Raw genomic sequence first — 19,463 nt, 5'->3', positions numbered from 1 at the left:
GCCCTGTCGCCCTTCTCAGAAACTGCTGGTTTGAGGTAGGTTTTTTTTGGGGGGGGGGAAACTGCAGGGAGGACGGCAGCATCGGGCTTTCACGCCAAAACGAGCGTGGTATGCACACCAGCCTGCTGGCGGAGGAGTTGGCTTCGCCCTTGTGGGGGATGGGCGCCTCGTGGCCGCACAACATTGTTGCGTGACGGTGAAAATTTTATCCGCTTCTGCAGCGAGTTCAGCACAGTCAGTGATCACGGAATTGGCCAAGGCCGCCTGTACTGGCTCTGGCAACTGGCAGAGAAACAACTCCCGGAACAGAAAACATTCCGATTCCGAGCCCAAGAGCGTGAGCATCTGGCTCATGAGCTCTGATGGCTTTGAGTCCCCGAGGCCGGGCATGGAGATAAGTCTGCGAGCGCGCTCCAACTTGGACAGACCGAAAACCTGCAGTAACCGTGTTTTTAAAGCTTCGTACTTGCCATCGTCCAGAGGACTCCCGAGGAGGCTGACGACCCGCGAGGCCGTGGTGCTGTCGAGGGTGGAGACCACATAATAATAACGGGTCGAATCCGCTACTACTCCCCGGATTGCAAATTGGGCTTCCGCCTGGAAAAACCACGCGGCTGGTTGTTGCTCCCAAAATTGCGGCAGTTTGAGGGTGACGGCATTCGTGTCCATGATGTAACTTCAACGAAAATTGTTCGAAGAAATCGGTCACCAATGTAGGAACGGAGGTTCCTAGCTGAAGAATTGAGATTGACGCAGAGAATCAAGAACAAACGAAGTTAAACAGTAAACTGCTGGATACAATGCAAATAGATCTGGTCTGGTTGAAAGCCTCTCTAGAACTGCTAGAAGGTTCCGAGCACTGACGTCATGACGTCATCACGTTCTTCCCGCCGTTGGGGGATCACATAACGGGCGGCATGACGTCATCACGCGGAGTAAAGGAAAGAAGCCATAGTACAGTTAACAGATACATTTTGCACTACATTGCTGTTAAAGGAATTATAAACAATTGTCCTGAATCCCCTGGTGGCTCCGCCACAAAGTTTTCATAAAAATGTAGTAAAAAATTAATTAGATGTGAAGGAATAAGCCATATTCAGAAAAATACACAATTCTATAAAAGAATTCAGACTTTATTAAAACATGACATACTAGGTCTGGAAGCCTCAACAATGGAGAAGCTGTGAACAGCATACAGGCTATTGAGATAAGATAAGTTGTTGACACTGAATCAATAACCTTGTTGAAACAGAAGGTTAAAGGTTCTTGAAGTCTGCAGCTTTGGAAAGAAGACAATGGTGCACCCAGTTGAGGTGTTTTTAATTTACATGTCGTAAAAAGACACAAACAGAAGACTTTGGTAAGAATGACATCAAATAGATACACCTGCTCCACACCATTTTTTATGATAAGCTTCGAACACCTAAAGGTAGAGACACGATTCTTAATGCTACCAGCTGATCTAACTAAGAATAAGTAGGGGTCAGCAGAAAAATGACTAGAGGTAATTAGCTTACATCAGCAGAAAACTTCAAAGGAAATACCACTGCAAAAGGGTATAAAAATTGAACTTTAAAATGGGATGATAGTCTCGCTGTAAAGGGGCAAAGTGACTCTCGGCTTCAGCGCTAGCTCTAAGTCTTCAACTCTGTCTCGGGGATCAACGGTATTGTATTTGATTTTGGTGGATGTCCTGGAAAGAACTGTAAAACTAGCGAAGTTAAGATTTGAGAATAAGGATCTCTGATAATAGAATTGTAAGCTTTTTGTATTTGGAACTGTTAATGTTGCACTTGAATCACCAACTGTAATTACATGTCGGTTCTTTAATAAATCTATATATTTTTAGAATTGTCTCACGTAGTACTTCTGTATCAAACTCGCAAACTCAATCTCTGTACGCTCTTTGGTGAGGATTGGAGAATTCTCAGTTTTCCAGACCCTCATAGTATCCGGAACGTTACAGTCAAGCTAAACTTATTAAAAGTGCTATCTGGAGGACAGTAACATCTTCAGGTTGTTCCTTTCCTTTAGGGAGAGATAGTCTGGACCTTTAGACCCAATTAAGCGTCTTTAGGATTTGGCTACCTCAAATTTTAGTTGAAAGTGAACGTCTGGGGAATATGCCTGATCCGGGGTAGCCCTAAAGGGGCTAGGACTAGTAATTATTCCTTCATAGAGGCCTATACTAAATGTTTCTGCAAAGCTGCAAACAAAATAAATGACAACAAAAAATGGAACCCTTTAAAAGCTCCATTGCTTAAGGGACTTCCATTTCAAATGCGAGTTCCCAGGCTTAAGCAGGCAGAAAATGGTATTTGGCCTCATTTGAATATATTATAATGTACCTCAGTCAGAATCTCCAGGCCCCCACTATCTGTTTTGTTCCACCAGCCTTCGGACCAGAAAATATACCCTAATTTGAAGGAGATGGAGGGGGGAGGGGCAGACTATGTCCTGTAGCAGCAAAACTACCAACTAATTTACTCATTTCATAATTACCATTGGAATGCACAGTCTTGTATTATGAACTTTTTCAACTGAATAATTATGTGGAATTATGCAATTGGTATCATTATAATTATCATAATTTGGTTAATGTATATCTTTGTGGATGATTGAATGGTCCAGTGGTTTCATACACCGCCTTGTCACCACTAGGGTCTGGATTTAAAACCAGTCTGCATGGATTGAATGAGAATCTTCTCTCTGTGCTTTAAGCATCCTAAGTGAAATTACTTTGCGCATTTCCCACCTGTTCCTAGTGGCACGTCTCTGAAGCACAAAATTGCCCAAATTCAGACAAATTGGCATTAAATTGCCCATCTTAAATTGAGACCCCAGTGCAGGAAGTGGAAGAAAATCATACTCCAATCGGGTGTGGTTCTGTTCTGAATCCGGGTGCCGAAGGTCCTTAACATGGACATCCTTCGTATAAATGAGAACAAAACATTCTCTCAAAAAAATAGAACATTTCTATCTTTATAGTAAACCTAGCTAATTGAGCCGAATGGTTAAACAGAGGGAGTAGTGGTAGTGAATTGTCACTCCCGACGTGTGGTAATGGAAGTGTCAAATTGAGAGCGATCAGTGCTGGGGAATACGACACTTTCCTACTTTTAATTGGCAGTTATCAGCGAGAAGCACTCGCAAATCAGGTGAAGGGTAAATTTAGGACAGGCATCGGGAAGCATTTATTTTAAATAGAGGGGGGGGGTCCACACCTGGAATGGATTGCTCTTGGACTCCCCTTAAGAAACAGCTAGGTCCTGTAATGGGAATGCTGGCTGGTGTTCTGGAAAGATGAGATAAATCATCTGAACCTATTTTGTGAGGTTACCAAGTCTGAAACCGTAAGCTACAGAGTGCAAAGCCCAGCTGGCAGCACCCAAGTTATGCTGTGAACTGCAGCGATCAGGAATTAACCTTCTGCACATGTGCTTGCAAGTATGCATTGCTACATGGAAGCTATTTGTTAACATTTGGAGTGGCGTCCGAGATGCCTGATTTCTCGCGCCCCCCACCCCAAACATGCCTGGATCATTTGAATGAGATCTCGGCATGAATAAACATGCTGCCTGGGACCAATTAGACAGACCTGTGCAGCGCGCACACCTCCCCATAATGGGTGCAATCAAATTTCTAGGTCAAAATGTTTATTTGAACTGCTCCAGAAAGTGTTAATTATCAGAAAATATCATTTAGGTTGGAGACTGAGTAAATTGTAATGATATAACACTATATATAATAATTGTTAAATAATTTCAAAGCATCTTGAGATTCTGGGTAGAGTAAGTGTTTGAGTATGATGGTGTACACATGTTGTGGTATTATTGGCAGATTTACTGTTTATTGCATGGAGATTATTGAATAGGCTGTTTTTAACAGTGTTCACTATTTGCTGCCATTTTATTCTTCCTCCAGATCAGCAAAAAGATATAACTTGCACAAGAGTAGAAATGTACAGGGGTGTCAGAAAATTAATTACATCAGGGTTCTTCATTACTTCAGCTGAAATTTAAACTCAAACTTCAAACAGACTCATCAATAACACATCATACCTCTAAGCTACAATTTTGTACATTCCCTTGTACTGATTTTTTCAAACTGTCAATTATGTAGAGATGATACTGCATGGAGGGAATTTTATGAACACTTTCACCAGTGCACTGACCTGATAGTTTACAAGTGATGCAATAACAAGTAAGTTTAAATAACTGGCGATAATATTCTTTTCACCTGGATAATTTTTGGACCTTGACATTGAAAAGACAGGACGAACCACGGCAAACTTTATACTCGCTAATGTCGCACTGGACTGACCTCACCAGATTTCAGGAGGTCAACCTCCTTAAGTGAGTTCTATGCCCTGATCGGCCTGCCAGTGTGTTGCAAACGCATTGGCTTGGCAGCAAAACAGAGTGCCTTGTTAAAGTATCGGCATGGCTGTGCTTTTTGAAAGTAGATGAACAATTGCCAGAATGCTGTACATTCTCCCACTGTGATGCTGCATGAAGCTTGCAGTGAAGTGTTGTTAAGCTGCTTTGTAAGGCAACATTGTAAGCTTAGCAAAGTGTGAGGACACTTGCCTAGGTAACCTTTGGAGACCAGCAAATGTCTTCCTCACCTCTCTGACTCTGCACAGATCAGACAGCATTGACTCTTACAGCCACCTTCATCCAACCTGCACTGGTGCAGCATCTGAGGAGCTGCAGTTCCAACACTGCACAGGGATTGCATAGTCGGCCCCATACTCTTACATACTTATGTTATTCCTGACAATAGTTTCCTCAGACATTGTTAGTCAGTTGAAATTTATCTATCTTTCTTTCTTCCCATTATTTATTTTTTGTCCCCCTCCCTCACCAGTCTCTCCATGCCGTACACCATTCGATGACAGATAAGGAAGATAGGTGATCAGTTCACAGGACTTTCCTAATGTTATTCTGTAACCAATCACCATGAATCCAGGAGAGGAATTTAGGTAACTGACCTGTAATTCTCTCTCCCTTTTTATGGTCTCCAATCAGCAACTTCTTTTAACAGATACAAATATAACAATTACCATGTAGGGAATTGGTGGGCACAAAATTGTCTCCAGTCACCCTGTGGCACAGCATGCTGGTATACCAGTGCATTTCATTGTGTACTGCTCTATAACTCCATGGTATTCCTGTATGCACAGAACAGTGTGCTCCTGTGTAGATAAGACTAAGCACTTGCACACTTCAAATCTTTTGTTTCATATAAAGAGAGAGGTTGTTTATGCTGTTACCAAACAAGGAATATCAAGATGCAGGATAGCAGAATGCACATCATTGTGCTGTGCACTGATTAACAGGGACATCCTAGCTCCTATTAAAGGGCACTGATGCAGGGAGTCAGTAGTCCATTTGACCTCAATTTTATTAGGAGTTCTGAAAGGCAGCCAGCCTTATCATCCTTGTATACTTCACTGAAGTACTATAGTGGTCAGGACATTCCTCCCCCCACCCACCCCCCCCCCCCCCCCAAGCCTGCTCTGGTAGATCATTCTTCATTTAGATAAAGATGCCTTTTGAGTTAACTTTCTCACTGCCAAAGTAACAAACTCTTGTTTCTTTTCTTCATGAGTTTCTGGCTGTTGGGGCCATATATTCTGTGGCATGATCTAATTGTTTTTGGACAAGGCTTTATTTTACACATATACCATCTCTCCAAATTCCCTCTAATCCTTGAGTAGGAGAACACGAGGTCTATTTTCAGCAGCCCTAGCAGCACTCCAACAATGTTATCTGGGTAGGTGAGAGCGGAATTTGGTTGTGCAAGATTAACACCCTTGTGTGCGGACATCTCGGACAAAGACAGGATTGGTGGGAATGACGTCATCTGCCGAAATTGCTGCCAGGGCTTCCTCCATTACTTCAGTGCTGTTTACACATACATGAAGCAACCATATTGATGTGCCAAGACCTCAACCTGGTAGAAGTGGGGCCCGCTATCATTTCCAAGCCTATGGCAATCAATCGTAACAATATCCCTATCCCCACTGAAGCAGACCCCCCCCCTCGTGCCAAGTGCCCGCCCAAAATCTACTAATATCCCGACCCTGGGATTTGGGATGAGTTCGGGCCGCATCCATGGAATGAGCTGAAGTTCTGCCCTGCCCCAGACCTGTCCAAAAGCCATTCCGAGTAACTTCAGGGCTCCCAAATTTATAGAATAGGATATGGCGCATATCTATTGGGGGTGCTTCTATAAGTAGCTGATGGGGAATGGATCCTCATTTGTGGGGATTGGATTCTAAAGTACCCCACATTGTGAGAACTAATGGAAGGTTGTTGTAAAGTAATTCTCCTGTATCTTTAAGTAATTTTGTCCATAAAACCAATATAAATCATGGACTCCGTGAAAGTAGAGTGAGTACAGTAATCCAGACCAAATTTTACTATTTTTCTCCTCTTGTCTTACAGAATTATTTCAGATTTCCAGCATCTGCAGTAATTTGCTTTTGTTTTAGTGTTATACAAAAGGGTCCTGGTTATGTGCACTTGAAGCGACCATGCCTTTAGGATTAAATCATCAAACTTTTTTTTATATAAAAAAAAATCCAGGCCCATATGAGCATTATTAGTTCAGCCATCACTCCATGGTGGAAGATTTTCTTGTAAACATAGTATATAGATGTCCTGTTTTCACACGTTCTAGCAGAACAGTGTTCTGAAAGAATGCATTTACAGTTTCACTAGAAATAGGGAGGGAAATGTGACTTCCATCCAAAACGGGCATGAAGTTGGCAGAGCGGGCTTGCCACCTGCCCAAAGCCAGAATTGGGGGCCTAAATCATTTTTGGATTCATTTGAATGGTGCCAGTGAGCTTTGGGCACCAAACAGGTGTTCCGCTTAAACTCGCTAGTTGTGGGAAGAGCGGGAAATCGGCTGACTCTCGCGTTGAGCTGGCTGGAGGTTCAGGCCTGGGAGATGGAGGGGAGCTGATCTCGGACGGGATCGAACAGGGGCTGGCAGTGGGCCACAGTCAGGGGGAATGCTCCAGCTCCTCCCAAAAAGAATTCTGAGCCTTTTCTTGAGTGGCTACCAGCGGCCTCTTTTGAGGACCACTGGTTAGGATGCTCACCGCCCAGTCAAAATGGACAGCACGTGCGTGGTGCATCCTTTGCCTATTTGTACTTGAAATTTGCAAACATGGACCATGGCATAGGACCATGATTTGTACATTTAAGCAGCTTTACGTCAAAACAAGCGGGTGCGCTGCTCAGACGAGCCTTGGTCGAGGTTGAAACCCCACCCCCTCCAATTTTAACCTGCTGGCCACCTGTTTTTTAGGCGAAAAATGAGCAGCCAGCAGTTGGAAAGCGTCCCCGTAGTGATCAGCAGAAATCTTACACACTCTGTTTACAATGTAATGAGCACATAGGAGAAGAGGAAATCTCCCAACCCACCAGCTTATTTAGCCTTGGCTTGGCTTTTTCATTTGTCATTTAGACATTGCCTAAGCATTGGCAATTATTTTCCCTCTTCCAACCATTTATAGGATGATGAATTGGAGACAATGATGATGAGCTATCTGGGCTTCAATGAGAAACACATTTCAAAAAAACTAGTGATGGAATATATTCTGAATCTCATCTTAACAACTTCGGAGCCATTGTTTGAAGAGGTAAGGACAAAATAGACATGTCTAAACACTACAGATCTGTGAACCATCTGGAAAGAATGCTGTAACTGCTGTGTGCAGCAACATTGTGACTGCAGAGAACATATTCATACTTTCGCCATACGCAGCAACCACAAGGAATTCTATCCCCCAGTTTTGTAAATCTGGTGTGCACATTGTGTGTAGAAGGTCAGACAGTTTTATATTTTCTTTACATGTTGCAGTGCATTCCAAATTTGTTTACTTCTTGACATAAATATCTTTATAATCAAAATAATTCTGCAACTTTGGCTAATGTTCAATTTTCTGGCTTGCTCTTTGCTTATATTTCAAATGTAACTGATATAAAATTATTTTTGTTATCACCACACTTCAATATTAAAAATAAAATGTTCCTACTGTGTCACAGCCCCATCTCTGCCCCCGTCCCCACCTAATGCATGTGTGCATAAAGTGCCTGTAGCACATTGCCAATCTGAATAGGTAATACATGGACTGAACCTAGTCATGGAGAAAACACCTAATCCTTTAGTTCCTGGGGGTCCGCTGCACTGATGCAAGTGCAGTGGAGCATAACCCCGATTGCCATGGCTGGAGACCTCATTCCAAATCCTGAGGCAAGATTATTTGTATGTCTGGGGGCATATCAATGGCACCCTCCCTGACCCGGCCTTGTAAAGCAGAATGGTTGACACCCGCTCCCCAATGCCCAACAGGGTCAAAGGAAAAATGATATTTTTGGAGTCTTTGGGCAGGATTTTCATTGGGCCGTGGAGGTGGGATTGGAGGAGTGTGGGGGGTTAAAATTCCAAAATCGGGGGGCACGAACCCATCCCGCCCCCAACCCGCCTCCATGCCAGTTTCAAAGGAGGCAGGTACCCGTTCCGCACTGGGACCCGCCTCCCCGAGGCAGGAAAGGGATTAGTGCCAATTAACTGCCTGTTAACAGGTAGTTAACAGACAGTTTTTAGCCTAATCCCTATATTTAATGTTGAACTGTGGGATTCCTGACTGCTCCAAACCACGCCAAGTTAGAGGAGGCGGACCGTCGGGGTGAAGGGCTTGGAGGGGTCGAGATGTCCGGTGTTCAGGTGAGTGATGGGTGCATGAGTGCAAAGGTAAGTGTGTTTGGTGTGTGTAAAGTGTTTAAAGAAGTTTTACATACCTTTACAGCCTTCCTTCCTTCAGGTCACAGGAGTCCCTCATCTCACCGGCACCGGCTGCGAGCTGTCAAAAATTGCAGCATTCAGCTTTCTGTTCCGGGGAGATCTCTAAACCATCCTGAGAGGAAGGAATTAACTTAGAATACAGATTCAGTGTTTTGACAGCTTCAAACAGCTGTGAAACGCTGATATTTCATCTGTCAAAAGGTCTTGACAGATGAAATATCAATCTGTGACATCACCTGTTGCCGGGTGGCCCTTAATTGGCCTGCTGAGCCCACTGGGCGGGCTCAACAAGGTCAATTAAGTCAAAATCGCGTGGGTTGGCTAGAACTCGATGGAGGTGGGACTACAACCCCGAAAGTTGTAGTCCCACCTCCTACCCGACCCCTCAATGAAAATCCAGCCCTTTGGCTCCAAAAGGAGCCATTCTGCCTCTAGACTTTGGAAATGAAAGGGAGGTTGAAGATGGGACAGTAGCTTGTAAGGACAGTGGGATCGAGGGTGGGATTTTTAAGAAAGGGAGTGATGACCGCAGTGTTGACCGAGAGGGCGCCAGTACTTGAAGAAAGGGAACCATCTACAATGTCAGCTAACATGGGGGCCAGGAAGGAAAGTTGGATGGTCAGCAGTAGAATGGTTTAATGGGTCATGGGAGCAGGAGGTGGGTCTCATGGACAAAAACATCACAGTAGATTTATCCTTTTGAAATTTAGTGCCTTTACACCATTGCCTGGCTGTCCCTCTGAAAATAGGGTCTAGCCTGTGCAGTCACATCGTGTTAGTTGCAGTAAACCAGTTAGAGCCAACACAACAACCCAGAAACAAATGCACAACATGACACCTCAACATCATGATATGCATAGAAACCAACCAGTCTAGCCCCAAAATAACAACAGGAAATGCTGGAAAAACTCAGCAGGCCAGGCAACATCCGTGGAGAAAAAATAGAGTCAATGTTTCGGGTGAAAACCCTTTGTCAAGACTAGAGAAGCACAGCAAATGAAATAGATTAAGAGGCCAGGCTGGGAGAGAACAAAAGAGAAGAGACGTTAAGAGGTATTCAAAACGAGACGAGATGGTGATAGGACTAATGGAGACAAAAGACGGCTCTAGATTAGGTGTGAAATGCACTGGCAGAATGGGAGACAGCTGCCATGTGGGAGAGAGAGGAAAAAAAGAAAGAAGGGGGGGTGGGGGGTGGAGGGAAAGGCCGAAACAAAGGTGTGGATAAAAAATATAAGTAAAAATGTAATGGGGCCGAGGTTATGATCTGAAATGTTGAACTCGATATCGAGTCCTGAAGGCTGTAAAGTGCCTAATCGGAAGATGAGGTGCTGTTTGTTAAGTCTGTGGGTTGTATTATAAATAATCACAGACTCCACTGTTAACAAAATAAAACACGTCTTTACTATTCAGAGGCTCGGGCGATTCTGCCCTAGTTAACGTATCACAACCCTTATATACTGGTGTGGTCACTATCGGTATTACAGTATACATGAGCCAACAAATAGTGCCACACCGAAAGTAGTGCTCTTAAAGGCGAACGGTTACATTCTATAGTTCCCTTAAAGGTAAACGGTTACATACACAACACTCCTCCCTTTTTAGCTTATTACTTACAGAATCCCCTTTAAACATACAATCTTCAACTTCATATAACAGTTTACAGATATACTCTCGATGGAGTCAACGTCATATAACAGTTTACATGTTTAGTCTCTGTGGAGGTTTCCGGATCCTCTCTGGATAACGCCGAAGTGGTGTCGTCATTCCTAGCGGCCCAGTAGGGGTGCCTGGCAAAATCGATTCAGCTGGAACAACAGTGTCAGGTTCATCTGAATCCAATGTTACTAGATCAGCAGTAGGTGTTCTAGGTATTTCAGTTTCAACATTACTCGGGTCAGGTGGTGAAGTCGAGTGCTCATTTGTGGCGGACTCTATGAGCTGGTCAACATGGCGCCTTATTACATTGTCCCCAATGTTCACCGTGTACATCAACGGGCCTAGCCTTTTTTTAAATAGTTCCAGGCTGCCATTTTTCTGTACGATAGTCCCGGGCCAAAACTTGTTGCCCCATCTTGAAAGACCTAGTTGCCCTGTCATTGATGTTCTGGAATTGCCGGTTCTCCACGTCCCTTCTGACATTGGGTTTAAGTAGATCCAGCCGGCATCTTAAGCGTCTGTTAAAAAACATCATTGCGGGAGTTTGATTTGTGACCGCATGTGTTGCATTTCGGTATGCCAACAAAAAACTGTCTACCTTATGTTGTAGACTTATGTCTTCATTACTCATGGCCTTTACGGCCTTCTTGAAGGTCTGGACGAACCTTTCAGCCAACCCATTGGAGGCGGGATGGTATGGGGCTGATGTGTAATGTTTAACCCCATTGCTCTTTAGGAATTTCTTGAATTCCTCGGACACAAATTGTGGTCCGTTATCGGAACAGATCTGTTCCGGCAGGCCATTCCGAGCAAACATGGTTCTTAACACCGTGATGGTTTTCTCCGTCGTGGTGGTGGTCATTTTAATTACTTCCGGCCACTTGGAGTGGGCATCTACCGCTATCAGGAACATCGAGTCCATAAATGGACCAGCAAAGTCGATGTGTACTCTTTGCCAAGGAGATGAGGGCCACTCCCATGGGTGCAGAGGAGCCGGTGGTGGTGCGTTCTGAACCCTCTGACATCCTAGGCAATTCTTGGTGATCTCCTCTATGTTCCCGTCAATGCCTGGCCACCACACAAATGCTCTCGCTAAATTCTTCATCTTTACTCCACCCAGATGTCCTTCGTGCAGCTCCTTGAGTACTTTCTTTTGGAGTTTGGGCGGAATCACCACTCTCGACCCACACATTAGGGTTCCCCGGCACACCGACAGTTGTTCTTTCCTCTGTGAGAATGCCTGCAGTGTTGGTTCGCTCTGTGCTGGCCATCCCTTCACCGTTAAGTCATAGACTCGTGAAAGAGTCGGGTCATTCCTTGTCTCCTTCTCAATCATTGAGTTTGTTATCGGCAGACATTCCACAATGGACGAGTGGAACAACTCCACTGGGTCCCCTGTACTCGCTTCTTCTACTGTCGGCAATGGTAAGCGTGATAACCCATCGGCATTTCCGTGTTTTGTTGACCTTTTGTACTCAATGTCATACTGGTGTGCCCCAAGTAAGACTGACCATCTTTGTAGCCTTTGTGCTGTCATGTTGGACACGGCCTTGTTCGGGTTAAATATGGACACCAACGGCTGGTGGTCTGTCAGCAATGTGAACCTCTTACATTGCAAGTAATGGTTGAATTTCTTCACGCCCCACACAAGACTGAGGGCCTCCCTGTCTATCTGGGCGTAATTTCGCTCCGCGGTTGTCAAAGATCGGGACGCGAAAGCCACTGGCCTTTCCGAGCCATTTGGAAGCCTGTGCGAAAGTACTGCTCCAATTCCGTACGGTGAAGCATCACACGCCAGCCGAAGAGGTAATGCTGGGTTGAAATGAGCCAACACTTCCTCGGAGGTAATCAACTCCTTGCTTCTGCGAAAAGCCTTTTTGCACTCCTCACTCCACTTCCATGGTGTCTCCTTTCGCAACAGCTCATTCAGTGGATGCAGCACCGTGGACAAATTTGGTAGGAACTTGTGGTAGTAATTGATCAACCCCAAGAATGATCTTAACTGTGACACGTTCCCTGGAGCGGGAGCCTTCACGACCGCTTCTATCTTCTCCGGTGATTTATGTAGTCCCTCGCGGTCAATGATATGACCGCAGTATGAGATTCGTTTTTGGAAAAACTCACACTTATTGCGGTTAACCCTAAGGCCATACTCCTTTAACCTGGTGAGTACCAGTTTCAAATTCGTGAGGTGTTCCTCTTCATCCATTCCCGTGATTAGGATATCATCCAAATAGCACTGCGTGCTTGGAATTCCTTGTAACACCTGTTCCATGGCCCTCTGCCAAATTGCTGGTGCCGAAGCCACTCCAAAGACCAGTCTGTTATAACGGTACAAACCTCTGTGGGTATTGATAGTTAGGTATTGGCGTGACTCTTCCTCAACCTCCATCTGCAAATATGCCTGAGCTAGGTCTATCTTCGTGAAGTGTTTTCCTCCAGCCAACGAAGCGAAAATATCTTCAATCCTTGGCAGCGGGTATTGCACCGAATGAAGCACTGGGTTCACTGTGATCTTGAAATCCCCGCAGATACGGACCTTCCCCGGTCCCCCTGGCTTACTACTTGGTGAGGATTTCATGACGGGTACAATGGGCGTGGCCCACTCACTGTAGTCTACTTTTGACAGAACCCCTGATCGTTCAAGTTCTTCTAGTTCTGCCTCCACTGCTGGTCGTATTGCATACGGTACCGACCTGGCCTTACAAAACTTTGGGCTTGCATGTTCTGCAATCTTAACCCTTGCTTTAATACCTCGCAGCTTACCCAGCCCTTGTTGGAATACTTCTTTCGCTTCATCTAATATTCGGGACAACCGTTCAGATTTGACGTCCTCTTTCTCGTGCTCCACCGACATGGCGTTTAGCTCATGCCAATCCATCTTTATTTTTCGGATCCACTCCCGTCCTAGAAGTGGTGGACCTCCCTCAGGCAGTACATACAGATCCAGACGGCGGTAATTTTTGTCTTTGTATCGCACATTAACTCCTGCCTTCCCAATAGGGAATACTTTGTGTCCCGTGTATGTCTGTAGTACTAATTCTGTATTCCGTAGTGGAATATGTTTGAAAAACTTTTTATAGTCATGCTTATTCATGACCGTCAATGCCGATCCCGTGTCTACTTCCATTTTGACTTTGGCCTTTTCAATCCGCAGCGTCATCCAAATGGTTTGTCTGTCAGCTTCGTTGTTCACGTTGTGAATTTTTAGACTGTCCAGTCCCTTGTATTTGAAGTGTGAGTCGGACTTTTGTTCCCTTGGACTCTTCTTGTACCCTTTTTTTGCGGACTCCCTCTTGTTGTCCGTCATTCTTGACCGGCATACTTTTGCTATGTGCCCGATCCTGCCACATTTCCTACATTCTTGGTTCTTAAACCAGCACTGATTCTGGTCGTGCGTTGTCTTTCCACAACGGTAGCATTTGGAAGTGCTTGCAGTAATTTGATCCTTCAGCACTGCTACGATCTCTTCGAAGGTCTGGTCCACTGGTTTAACTGGTGCTATTAGATGTTTCAAGAGCCCGTATGTTTTTGCTCCCATCGAATTTAACAAAGTTATTGCCTTGTCGTATATGGCTACGCAATATATTCCTATGCGTTCCCCATACGTGGCCCTGTCTTCTATTTCAGCATTAAAATCATTAATATTTCCTCGCTTAGGCATCTTCTTCTCTTTCCGAGAACAGCACAAGTATTTCTTTACTTATTATAAATTTTCTTCTCTTCTTGAGAACACCACAAGTATTGCTTTACTTATTTCTTGTTTCTGAAAATTCTAATTAATTTTCTAAGATGGCGGTTTCCCGCTTCTGCCTTCTTCCCCTGCGGTTTTCCCGCGAAAAATGGCGGCTTTCCCGCGCTTCTCGCTCTCCCCGCCCACTTCAATGGCGGTTTTCCCGCGCTTGACGGTCTTCGCCCGTCCCCCGACGCTGTCTTTCAGCCCGAGTGCGGCTCTTATCAGCGGATGCGATCGATGGCCCGGCTGCGCCTCGCACTTGAAAGCGGGCCCCGGCCTCTGGCTCACCCGCTCGCGCGGATCTTGCTCGCTCCCTCCCGGGCTCTGGCTTGCGCGTTTCACCGCGGCTCTTATCAGGGATTGCGATCGCCCTTATCTCCCGATCGGTGGCACTGTCTTTGCAGCCAACGCTGCGGCTTACCCACGAGGTTATGGAGGCTTCAGGGTCCTAATGCCTGTCGCTTCCAGCCTGTCGGTTCCAGACTGGTGAGGATTGAAACCTCTCTTCAACGTCCTGTCTTCGGACGAAGCCGCCGTGGAACAACTGCCGCAGGGTTCGAATCCTGACTCGTCGCCAATGTTAAGTCTGTGGGTTGTATTATAAATAATCACAGACTCCACTGTTAACAAAATAAAACACGTCTTTACTATTCAGAGGCTCGGGCGATTCTGCCCTAGTTAACGTATCACAACCCTTATATACTGGTGTGGTCACTATTGGTATTACAGTATACATGAGCCAACAAATAGTGCCACACCGAAAGTAGTGCTCTTAAAGGCGAACGGTTACATTCTATAGTTCCCTTAAAGGTAAACGGTTACATACACAACACTGTTCCTCGAGTTTACGGTGAGCTTCATTGGAACAATGCAAGAGGCCGAGTACGGTGAGGTCCGAGTGGGAATGGGGCGGTGAATTAAAATGACAGGGGACCGGAAGCTCGGGGTCCCCCTTACGGACTGAACGGAGGTGTTCCGCAAAGCGGTCACTCAATCAGTCTAGCCCCACCTCAGGTTGGCAGAGTTGTGGCAGTAAACCGATTTGAACATGTGTGGGCAGGCCAGGAGAGCTGCTCACCCTGGGGCTTTGAAACTGGGCATGGGCCGAGAAGTCTGAGCAATGGCAGTGTTAAAGGTACATGCCTGCACACTCTGTATTTCAGAGAAAACCAGCACACTACTGGCAGTGAGTGAGATGGTATTCTCCCACATCCATAGCAGTTGTAACACTAGCATTATTTAAGCAGTAATCTGGACCTTTGGAAATTTCTACATAAGTTCCTTTTCTATTCATTTTTCATTTAAGCAAAATAAACACACTCTCTCTCTCTCTCTCTCTCTCTCCTCCCCCCCCCCCCCCATTTCAGTGACCTTAATTGGAAATATATCTGTGGTAAACCACTTTGTCGTTCACTATCGTTACACTATAGTTATCACTGTTATATCGTTATCACTGTTCACACGGTTGTATCACTATACGAGGTCGCCTCTTGTCACGCTGTTATACCTGGGCTGAACACTGCTGACTCCGCCCATGGCTCCACCTACCTGCCCAGGTATAAAGGTGGTCGACTGGCTGGTATTCCTCCTTGTTGGATCCGATCACCCACGAGGGTGGGCTCTGTTATTTAGCCAATAAAAACCTATAGTTACTTTCTTAACTCGTCGCTTTTCATTGGATGAATTGATAGGTATATCAATTTTATTGGCTAAATTTTAAAATGTCGACACTTGAGCAGTCAAACGACCAGCCAAGCGACCAGCCAGACGCCCAGCTACAACAGCCACAGCAGCCGGCCTGGCTGCGAGCCCTCAGACCACCGTACCTGGACCTAAACCCACAGGCAGCAAACTCAGCCCTCGACTTCGAACACTGGCTGAGCTGCTTCGAAGCCTACCTGGGAGAATCCGGCGTGCCTCAGAAATCCATGCTAAGAGTTCTGAACGCCCAAGTGAGCCCTAAAGTATTCGCACTCATCCGGGACCTTAAAACATACGAGGACGCCATCAACCGGCTGAAAAGACAGTACCAAACCCCGGTAAATTCCATGTATGCCAGACACCTCCTAAGATCCCGCCCGCAACAGCCAGGAGAGCCCGTGGAGGAATTTTTACGGGTGCTACAAGCACTCGGCAGAGACTGTAACTTTAAAGCGGTAACGGCAGCAGAAAATACTGAAGACAATGTCCGCGATGCCTTCGTGAAAGGCCTGCGGTCCGACTACTCACGGCAAAGACTACTGGAAGCAAGGGACCTCGACCTGGACAAAGCTGCAGCCCTCGCTCTCTCTCTAGAGGTGGCCCATCGGGACCTCGAGGCATACTCAAGGTACTGTAACTCGCGACCCTGGGACTTGGGACCGACCCCGACCGCGATACCCCCCGCAGCAACCCCCCTGGGACCTACCTCCGCGTCGGCGTCCCGGACCCGATCGAGACTGCCACCCCCGGTACCGGCTCCGACATAGGGCCGCCGGCTGTTTCTTCTGCGGCCAGGCGAAACACCCGAGGTCGCGCTGCCCAGCCAGGAACTCTACCTGCTCAAACTGCATGAAGAAAGGCCACTTCGCTAAGGCCTGCAGAGGTGGATCATCAGAGGTCAGCAGTGCCTCATGCGAGCTGTGGGGGCGGCCATCTTCCTTCAAGGCAACAGAGGCCAGCATCCCCACATGTGAGTCATGGGGCGGCCATCTTTGATACAGGCAACCGACACCAGCAGTGCCTCATGAGTTACGGGGGCAGCCACCTTCTCCGCCATTTTGTCCAACCTCGTGGGAGACGCCATTTTACCCACCACGCTCGACCGCCACCGTGCCTCTAGACCCGACTACCGCCTCACCCGCAGACTACAGCAACTCGCTCAGCTATACACTAGCCTCCGTCTCACTGGACCAAACCCGCCCGCATCACCTGTCCAAGTCAATGATGGACATCAGAGTAAACGGCCACGCCACGACCTGCCTGTTCGACAGCGGAAGCACGGAGAGTTTCATCCACCCAGACACGGTGAGCCACTACTCCCTCCCTGTCCTGCCAACGCGCAACCGGATCTCGATGGCATCGAGATCCCACGCCACAGACATCAGCGGCTACTGTGTTGTGACCCTATCGGTTAAGGGTACGGAGTATAAAAATTTTAAACTCCTCGTCCTCCCCCAGCTATGCGCCGCCGTCCTACTAGGGCTAGACTTCCAATCCTACCTCCAAAGCATCACGCTAGCATACGGCGGACCCCTCCCCCCACTCACAGTCGACAACCAACAGATTTTAAACCGCCCACCGCGTAACACCTGCGGCCTATCCACCCTCCAGGTCCCGCCACCTTCCCTGTTCGCTAACCTCACCCCCGACTGCAAACCCGTCGCGACCAAGAGCAGGCGGTACAGTGCCGGGGACAGAGCTTTCATTAGCTCTGAGGTGCAGCGCCTCCTGAAGGAGGGCATCATCGAAGGGAGTACCAGCCCCTGGTGTGCCCAGGTCGTGGTAGTTAAGACGGGCAATAAGAACCGCCTGGTCATCGACTACAGCCAGACCATAAACAGGTACACCCAGCTGGACGCATACCCCCTTCCCCGCATATCTGATATGGTCAATCAGATCGCACAATACCGAGTATTCTCTACCATCGACCTTAAGTCGGCCTACCACCAACTCCCTATCCGCCCTGAGGACCGCCAGTATACCGCCTTCGAGGCGAATGGCCGCCTCTACCACTTCCTTAGGGTTCCCTTCGGCGTCACCAACGGGGTTTCGGTCTTCCAAAGGGAGATGGACCGGATGGTTGACCAGAACGGGCTGCACGCCACGTTCCCCTACCTAGATAACGTCACCATCTGCGGCCGCGACCGGCAGGACCATGACGTTAATCTGGAGAGACTCCTCCGTACGGCCCAACGGCTGAACCTCACCTACAATAAGGAGAAATGTGTGTTTAACACCTCGCGCCTTGCCATCCTCGGTCGGCTGTGTAGTAGAGAACGGAGTCATCGGCCCCGACCCCGAAAGAATGCGTCCCCTCATGGAGCTACCCCTCCCCCACTGTCCAAAGGCTCTGAAGAGAACCCTGGGGCTCTTCGCCTACTATGCCCAATGGGTGCCCAATTATGCAGACAAAGCCTGACCCCTCATGAAGTCCACATCCTTCCCCCTTACGGAGGAAGCGTGCGCAGCCTTCTCCCTCATTAAGGGAGACATCGCCAAGGCCACAATGCACGCAGTGGACGAGTCCATCCCCTTCCAAGTGGAGAGCGATGCATCCGACTTCGCCCTAGCCGCTACCCTTAACCAGGAGGGGAGACCAGTGGCCTTCTTCTCAAGGACCCTACAGGGCCCTGAGATCCGACACTCGTCGGTCGAGAAGGAGGCCCAAGCGATTGTGGAGGCGGTACGACGCTGGAGGCATTACCTGGCAGGCAAACGATTTACCCTCCTCACCGACCAGCGTTCGGTCGCTTTTATGTTTAATAACAAGCTGAGGGGCAAAATCAAGAATGACAAGATATTGAGGTGGAGAATCGAACTATCCACCTATGATTATGATATCTTGTACCGGCCAGGTAAGCTGAACGATCCCCCTGATGCTCTCACGAATTACATGCGCCAGCGCGCAAAGTGATAGACTTCAGACCCTCCACAACGACCTCTGCCACCCCGGGGTCACCAGACTTTACCACTTCATTAAGGCCCGCAACCTGCCATACTCCATCGAGGAGGTCAGGACCATGACCAGGAACTGCCAGACCTGTGCCGAGTGCAAACCGCACTTCTTTAGGCCGGACAGAGCAAGCCTAATCAAGGCCACCCGCCCGTTCGAGCACCTGAGCATCGACTTTAAGGGGCCCCTCCCGTCCTCTGACCGTAATGTGTACTTCCTCAACATCGTTGATGAGTACTCCCGTTTCCCCTTTGCCTTCCCCTGCCCAGACATGACCAGTACCACGGTCATTAAATGCCTGAACGACCTCTTCGCCTTGTTCGGGTTCCCAAACTATATACATAGTGACCGGGGCTCCTCCTTCATGAGCGAGGAACTCCGTCAGTTCCTACTAGCGAGAGGTATTGCTGCAAGCAGGACCACCAGCTACAACCCCCGAGGGAACGGCCAGGTGGAAAGGGAGAACGCGACGGTATGGAAGGCCGTCCTCTTAGCCTTAAAGTCTAAGGGCCTCCCAACCTCCCGCTGGCAGGAAGTCCTCCCGGCAGCGCTGCATTCCATCCGGTCACTACTCTGCACTGCCATTAACGC

The 19,463-nt window shown here is 47.4% G+C and overlaps 1 protein-coding gene across 3 annotated transcripts in view; it reads left to right on the top strand.

The window, feature by feature from the left end:
- The window catches only part of LOC147113393 (uncharacterized), a 374,107-nt gene that overhangs the window by 329,063 nt on the left and 25,581 nt on the right, over positions 1-19,463 (top strand). For all 3 annotated transcript variants that reach the window (XR_015079196.1, XM_085994401.1, XM_085994400.1), the window contains one exon: positions 7,532-7,657. Coding sequence is in view for 2 of the 3 variants with exons in the window: in XM_085994401.1 (XP_085850527.1) it covers positions 7,532-7,657 (126 nt within the window). In the remaining variant the exon portion in view is untranslated. The remainder of the gene's footprint in view (positions 1-7,531; positions 7,658-19,463) is intronic.

Source organism: Somniosus microcephalus, chromosome 8 (assembly GCF_052327205.1).
Source record: "Somniosus microcephalus isolate GS21.2 chromosome 8, FLI_Smic_1.0, whole genome shotgun sequence".
NCBI classification, from domain to species: Eukaryota; Metazoa; Chordata; class Chondrichthyes; order Squaliformes; family Somniosidae; genus Somniosus; species Somniosus microcephalus.
Note: the sequence above shows the minus strand (reverse complement) of the source record. Positions and strands in the feature narration are given on the sequence as shown.